Genomic DNA, 8,373 nt, shown 5'->3' with positions numbered 1-8,373 from the left:
ACTGAAGAAGAAAGTAATGAAGAACCATGTGAAGAGAGTTAAAACTTTGAAGAGCAGGCCAAACCATACGAGATGCTCTTAACTCAGTGTGCTTCTACAAGGAGATAAAAGTAAGTTATTTCTACTGTCTATAATGCCTTCTAAGGCCCTTTTTAGTTCTGTCTGTTTGTTGCTGGATAACTGAAAAGCTTCACTAATTCAGGAAGCTTAGAGTTCAGACTGAATAAGTCGGGATGAGTGTGGGAAGAAGCGAAGTTGCAGAATAGGAAGGAAATGGTCTCAATCTTCCTAAAATTAAAAAAAAAAAAAAAGAAGTTTGTAAGCTAAAGAAGTCAGTAGTATATAACATTTATTTCAATGTGTTGTTAACCTCAAAGGGTTTTAAATATATATTATCAAAGTTCAAATAATGTCAATAGCATGATATCATAGTTCCCAATGTGTTCGTGGCACAGACATGAAAATGAGCAAAAATCTGGATATTTTCTGTCTTAAAAGTCCTTGAAAGTTGGCTTTTCTCACATTGCATATTATTTAAGTATGATAAGTGATACATTTCCAGATCCATGTCCGCCCTTCTCTCAACACTGAAATTCCACACACATTCCTACTGATTCCACTCAGGCCCACACCTTCAAAATTATCAGCGTCTGTGATCTGTAAAACTCTAGCTGTTGACTCCCTCATGTAGCTAATATTTCCTTCCTTTCCAAACACAACTGTCACTTTTTTTTGGTGAGCATTCACATGGGACACAAATATCTCATGTTATATTTATCCATTCAGAGAGCTCAATTAACATAATTCTTCCCAAATTTTCTTGTATTTCCAATCATTTTCCTTCAACGTCCATGAACATCCTGCTAAACCATTGGCCACAGCCAATGAACTGGTATATAATTACACACCTGCCCCTTTCTCTTTCCAAATAGAGTGAACAACCAGGTGTGAGGCTCAAAGTTCTGCCCACTAAAAGGTTTCCCATCACCAGTGTCCTTCAGGAATGTCACAGAGCAGAGCTGTAGGGCAGCAGATGTCCCCTTTCTGATGGTGTCTGCACACCATGCAGACTCATCTAGGTCTGCGGGCTCCAGCCTTCTCTTCTCTGCTAATTAATTACAGAGAACTCCCCATAGGACCACAGGTCCACGCTATGACAGAGACACCATTGTGGCAGGAGCAGACACCAACAGAACTTAGACCACTTCTTCAGGTAACTTATTTGTGCCTTCAGGGCCTGGTCCTGCTTGATCAAGTGTCTACTAGTTTCATCTGATAAAAGAATGCTGCTGTGTACACACAACTTAATGGTTTGTGGGTCAGATAGCCTTCAGTTTAACAAGGGCAGCTCAGGTATCATGGCAAATTTTGACCATGGTTAAACATACACTTTCTACTGAGGCTCACTAGCAGAGAGTGAGCAACAAACAATGGTTGTTTCCCTAAGGCAGAGGAGTTATCCACAGAAGATGGAAGCGCTGTGCTCAAAAGTCTAAGGGCCTGCATCTACTGCCACCTCTGCTGCTGCTGCTGCTGAGTCGCTTCAGTCGTGTCCGACTCTGTGCGACCCCATAGAGGCAGCCCACCAGGCTCCGCCACCCCTGGGATTCTCCAGGCAAGAACACTGGAGTGGGTTGCCATTTCCTTCCCCAAAGCATGAAAGTGAAAAGTGAAAGTGAAGTCGCTCAGTTGTGTCCAACTCTTCGTGACCCCATGGACTGCAGCCCACCAGGCTCCTCCATCCATGGGATTTTCCAGGCAAGAGCACTGGAGTGGGTTGCCACTGCCTTCTCCGGAGGCCTATTAAAGGCTCTAAACATCTGCCACTGCTGATTCAAGCTCCACTGGATCTGTTGAATATGGTCTAAGCCCGCAGTCTGCAACCTTTTTGGCACCAGGGACTGATTTCATGGAAGACCATTTTTCCACGGACAGGGGGTGGGGAGGATGGTTTCGGGATGATTCAAGAGCATTACATCTACGGTGCACTTTGTTTCTAATCTAATGTTGCTTCTGATCTGACAGAAGGTAATGGTCCAGGGCCCAGAAGTTGGGAACCCTTAGCCTAAGGGATTGAAGAGCTTGCACTAAAGGCTAGACATGTCTCTTGTTCTGAGCCCCAATGAAAACTATCAGCCTGTCCCATCATTCAGTAAACGGGCTGTAGTAACACATCCAAATAACAATAATATTGCCTCCAAAATTTACAGATGCATATCATCTGCTGTTCCTCTCTTTCAGTTTCAGGAAGGGCAAGAAGTAACATCCTTCACTTGGAAGAATCATCTCAACATGTGCTACATCACTGGACACCTAGACATTTCACTAAAATAGAAGGCCCCCAGATTTTTATGAGATTTGCTTTCTATGTCTCTTGCAAATGTCTCACCAATGTAAATACTTCTTGCTTACTATAACCAATCAGCACAATGTCATCAGTGTAACAGATCAGTGTGTTACATTGCAATATTTACAAATCATATATCTGATAAAAAAACCTTTCACTGGGAATACATCAAGCACTCCCAAAACTCATAATAAAAAGACAAATAACCCAATTAAAAACTGGGCAAACTATCCTAACAAACACTTCACGAAAAAAGATAGATGTCAAAGAATGATACACAAAAAAGAGGCATGGTATTATGAAGTCACTAAAGAAAAGCAAAGAAAGCACAATGAGGTATTAAAAATTAAAATAACCATAAATGAAAAGACTACCCACACTGGAAGCAGTGATACAGGCCTTTGTGCTCACAGATAGGCAACCAAATAAGTTAGGAGACAATTACACAAAATTGAAGAGGGCAGTAAATTTTATCCAAGTGCTGGTTGTGCTGAAGCTACCTGTGCACTTTACATTCCCCACTCCACTGTCCTGGGTATTTTTCACAGGAACCCCTCTCTCCTATGTTACTTATCTCCTCTATTTTGGCTTTCACCAGCAAAAATGTAAGGAAGCAGGATAAGTGATTAATCAATCTATCAAAATGATGTGTTTTTTGCTCTCCTCCTATCTAACCAGGAAGTCCAAAGTGGAAGTTAAGCAGTTCTTTCTTTTCAGATATCACACCAAAATGTCACAAACAAGTAAAGTAAACTTTTTCTGAATGAACATTCATGGACAACTGTCTCTGTTATTGCAAAAATCTGAATTTGTTATCACCATGTTCACAATCCGTCAACAGTTTTCCTCTAAGATGTAAAGAACAAGTCTGGCCTCCAGACCCTGTGCTATCCATATATGCTCACTTCCCTGACTCTATCTCACTCTTGCTGCCTCTCTGATTGGAAGCTGTATTTACTATTTTGTGTTTTTCCAATGATCCAGGCTCTCTGATGGTATAGAATTGGAATGAGAGTTCCAGCTACACAGACAGGTCAACTTTCTTGCAATTGGACAAATTAAAACATTGACCTCATTCAAATCATATGTGATTAGCTCAGACAAGATCATACTGAGCAAAGTTCTCAGAGTACCAAAATTTAGCGATATGCTGGAGTTTGCACAAACATGTCAAATACGTCATCTGTGTTTGAAAGTATGGCATAAAGTACAATTTTAATAGTTAGAACTGGAACTGTCTACAGTGATTACTGCTTATAATTCCAGAGTCTGTAATGCCCTATCGAACAATATGGATTTCTCATACATGCCCAAGTCCTCAATGCCCAGAAGCATAGCTTAGCTTTGTCCCGATGGAATTCCATGGACACTATCAGGGGAATTTCAGTTCTCCACTCCTTTCTCCTCTGGCAAAAGCACATAGTCCTATAAGTGGTTAATTCTTGTGTTAAAAAAATTTTAATAAACAGCATTTTCCTAAGCCTGGATAATAAAGCCACCAAAATGAATCAGTGTATAAAATATTGCTCTTTGTGTTATTGTCATTCCAGTGCTCCTGTATTATTTCTACCTCAGAAAACCAAATGCTGAGAGGATCTTGACAATTTCTTAACAGATACTGGTAAGAGAATGACTTCTATAATATTCATTATTTTTCAAGGAAAGTTAAAATGCCGTTACATAATAATTTTGATTTGGTTTACAAAATGTCAAAACAGGCAGTTGAAAATGGAAAACAATAATAATAAGTAAATAATCTGTATGTTTTAAGTAAAATCTGGATGTGCAAAATAGTTCTAAGACTATTTTATAGTCTTAAATGATGTGTCTGATTAGATTGATTATAATGACTCCACAGGATATGTTGTGGTGAACTAAAACATTAATCAAATTAAAAGTGCATTTAGGGATATAGGTCATAATGTTTTTAGTGTAAGAAATACGTATTACATATACATTTATTTCTTTATCCAGCTACGTCCTGTCCTCTTTCCCTGCTTCTTGTTTTTTCTTTAAATTTTATTTATTCACTTATTTTTGCCTGCACTCAGTCTTCACCGTCACGCACAGCCTTTCTTTAGTGGTGGAGGGCAGGGGCCACTCTATTCGCGGTGCACGGGCTTGCCATCGCAGCGGCCTCTCATCGCAGAGCGTGGCCTTGAACCCCTGTCCCCTGCTTTGGCAGGTGGGTTCTTAACCCCTGGAACACCAGGGAAATCCTTCCTGCTTCTTGTTTCCTTTCCACCCAAATTCGCCTTTCTACTTCTTTATCCTCTTCCCTCTCAACGCCCACCTCTCTTTCTTTGACAACTTTCATGACATTGCTCCTCAAGAAAGAAAATCCACACCTGTTCTCCACATCTTTATTTCATTTTCCTCAATGCTGTATCACTTGCTTTCATTCAATTCTCATTATCCTCCGGCCCCTGCTCTATCACAAAATGGAAACTGCTCTCACTAAAGCCACTAGAAGTCTCTCTTTTTTAAAATTTATTTTCTAGTTGAAGGACAATTGCCTTACAGAATGGTGTTGGTTTCTGCCAAACACCAACATGAATCAGCCATAGGTATTCATATGTCGCCTCCCTCCCACCCCCCCCCCACCCCCCATCGCACGCCTCTAGATGGTCACAGAGCCCCAGTTTGAGTTCCCTGGGCCATACAGCAAATTCCCATTGACTCTTTCACACATGGTAACATAAGTTTCATTCTCACACTCAGCACCCTCTGTTCCTCCTTATCCTACTAGAACATTCATTTTGCCTTAGGCACTGTACTTTCCTTCGTTCTTGCATATTTTCCTCTCTTTAAGTTTTCAGTCTGAGTTTTCCAATTTCCTCCTGTTTCTCTGATCGCTCTGCTCAGTAGCCTTTTGTGGCTCTTTCCTTTTATTCCTTTTGTGTGAGCCACAGCTCCTGGTTTCAAGACAAAATGACTAAACTGAAAGGAAACTGGCTCTAACAAATAAATGCTAGGGAAGTTGGAGAAGTCCACTGGAGAAATAGGCAGGGACACAAAGCAAGAAGTTAAGCAGTCCACAGCTGAAATCACATCTCAGTGCTAGCTCAATAAGGGCTGCTATCATTGCTGCTGAACTTGAGTGCTACAACTCACAATGAAAATGCCACTGCTGTGGGTGCAGGATGCATCTTCTGGGGGCCTGGTATTGCTCCCTTGGTTGACTTTGAACCACAAATCTCTTCCGTTCATATTTGACATCTCTCCCCCTCTACATATTTCACATCTAGTGTAGATGAACTTTAGTGGTTAACCATAGATCTACTTCCCTCTCTTTAGGAAAAGTCAGTTTCTGGAACTTTTGGCTTCAAGAGTAAACAACTTTTGTCTGCCACCAAGACATTTGAAATAGAAAAGTCAATCAGATCTAGCAAATGGTGTATATATATTTCAATCTCTTTAATATAACTTCCTCACCTTTATTTTCATGGTTTCTTATTTTTACATTATGAACACCATCCACTGGGTTACTCATATATGCTATATTTCAGTAACTTCAATGACTTCAAAGTCTTTATTTCTATTAAGTCCTTATTGAATGATACCACTAAGTTTATGTGATCTGGATGTTCAGAGATTGCTCCTTGCAAAAATGGGCCACTGCATCTGAGTTCTCAATCTCAATTTTTGATTACTCTTCCCACCTACCAAGTGACAATCTCTTTTACTAACTATCCTTCATATCTATTATGCTATCAAGTCCTAATGACTTAAATCTAATTAATTTTGATCTCTTCGTCTTCCTCAAAACTCCCAATATCATAGCACACAATGACTTAAGAATGTCAAATGCATTTTAATCACTAAAGGACATTTATAAAATGCATATTACCTATATTCATGACCTGCTGAATCAATTTCTATGATAATACCTCAGAATTTATTTTAGTACCAAAACTCGCCCAGAAAATTCTGATGTGTAATCTGGTTTGGGAATCATGGACAAGAGTCATAGATTCTCACAACTGGTCGTTCACCCTGCAGTCTATTTTCTACAACCAAATATTTAGTTTAAAAAATAACTGATGATGCCAATCCCTGTTTCAAAGTTTTCAATGAATGCCTATCCTTAGAGAATAAAGTTCAAGATCTTTCATATGGCACTGAATTACTTTTATAATCCAGGCCCTTCTGACAACTTACTTTTGACACTATATTCATCTTGAAAACACATGATAGTTTTCTCATAAATAGTTCATGTTCAGAATGTCTTTCTTTTCTTCTACATCAATTCACGACTGTTTACATTTTAAAATAAAATGATTGCATTTTTCCAAAATAGCAACTGCTACAAATACTTGTTATTTTAGTAAGAGTAAATAAGGGGCATTCATTCTAGTGCATGGTTCTGTTACTCTCAATGAATTTTCTTTTAAAAATTCTTGTGACATGTTCTTTTTCCATTTATTGCATTGTATTTCAGAGGTCATCTATCATGGATATGGAAACAAAAAACGTAACAAAGCTGACAGAGTTCATTCTCACAGGACTTATACATCAACCAGAGTGGCAGATCCCCCTGTTCCTTCTGTTCTTGATGATATACCTCATCACCATTGTGGGAAACCTTGGTCTAATCGCTCTCATCTGCAGTGACCCTCACCTTCACATCCCCATGTACTTATTCCTTGGGAATCTGGCCTTTGTGGATACTTGGTTATCCTCCACAGTGACCCCCAAAATGCTGCTCAACTTCTTTGCCATGAGCAAAATGATCTCTCTGTCTGAATGTAAGATACAATTTTTTTCCTTTGCAATTTGTGTAACCACAGAATGTTTTCTGCTGGCAACAATGGCATTCGATCGCTATGTGGCCATATGCAAACCATTACTTTATCCAGTGATCATGACCAACAGACTATGTATCTTGCTGTTAGTTTTGTCATTTTTAGGTGGTCTCTTCCATGCCATAATTCATAATGCTTTTTTACTCAGATTAACCTTCTGCAATTCTATCATAGTACATCACTTTTATTGTGACATTATACCATTGTTTAAGATTTCCTGTACTGACCCTTCAATTAATTTTCTTATGGTATTCATTTTTGCTGGATCAATACAGGCATTCACCATTTCCATTGTTCTTATCTCTTATACACTTGTTCTCTTTACAATCTTAAAAAAGAAGTCTCTACAAGGAATAAGGAAAGCCTTCTCCACCTGTGGAGCCCACCTCCTGTCTGTCTCTCTATACTATGGGCCTCTTCTCTTCATGTATGTGCTCCCTGCATCTGCACAAGAAAATGATCAGAATATGATGGACTCTCTGTTTTACACTGTCATCATTCCTTTCTTAAATCCAATAATTTACAGCCTGAGAAATAAGAAAGTCATAGACTCACTAACAAAAATGGTAAAGAGAAATGTTTAGATATCATATTAATAAGTATTCTCTTCTCATTAAAACACTACAGAACTATACAATTAGATGTGTCTATGTGTTGACTATTATTTAAAAGTTTTTGCATTTATAGTTGTACTATTCTTTTATTGACTTATTCCCAGCTGGCTCAGTGATAAAGAATCTTCCTGCCAATGCAGGAGACACAGGAGATGCGGGTTCGATCCGGGGTCGGGAAGATCCCCCGGAAGAGTAAATAGCAACCCACTTCAGTATTCTTGACTGAAATGTTCCATGGACAGAGGAGCCTGGTGGGCTACAGTCCATGCGGTCTCAAGAAGTCAGACACGATTGAGCAACTAAGAATCAGTTCAGTTCAGTTCAGTCGCTCAGTCGTGTCCGACTCCTTGCAACCCCATGAATTGCAGCATGCCAGGCCTCCCTGTCCATCACCAACTCCCTGAGTCCACTCAAACCCATGTCGGTGGGTTTGAGTCGGTGATGCCATCCGACCATCTCATCCTCTGTCGTCCCCTTCTGCTCCTGCCCTCAATCCTTCCCAGCATCAGGGTCTTTTCAAATGAGTCAGCTCTTCACATCAGGTGGCCAAAGTATTAGAGTTTCAGCTTCAACATCAGTCCTTCCAATGAACACCCAGGACTGATCT

At 39.7% G+C, this 8,373-nt stretch overlaps 1 protein-coding gene across 1 annotated transcript; it reads left to right on the top strand.

Annotated features, from left to right (window-relative positions):
• Positions 1-6,785: 6,785 nt before the first annotated feature.
• Positions 6,786-7,736, top strand: LOC110144052 (olfactory receptor 5H2-like). Its single transcript, XM_020903868.2, has one exon. The coding sequence runs from the start codon at positions 6,801-6,803 to the stop codon at positions 7,734-7,736; it is 936 nt and encodes a 311-aa protein (XP_020759527.2). The 5' UTR covers positions 6,786-6,800.
• Positions 7,737-8,373: the final 637 nt, after the last annotated feature.

This window comes from Odocoileus virginianus, chromosome 25 (genome assembly GCF_023699985.2).
Source record: "Odocoileus virginianus isolate 20LAN1187 ecotype Illinois chromosome 25, Ovbor_1.2, whole genome shotgun sequence".
Taxonomy (NCBI): Eukaryota; Metazoa; Chordata; class Mammalia; order Artiodactyla; family Cervidae; genus Odocoileus; species Odocoileus virginianus.
Note: the sequence above shows the minus strand (reverse complement) of the source record. Positions and strands in the feature narration are given on the sequence as shown.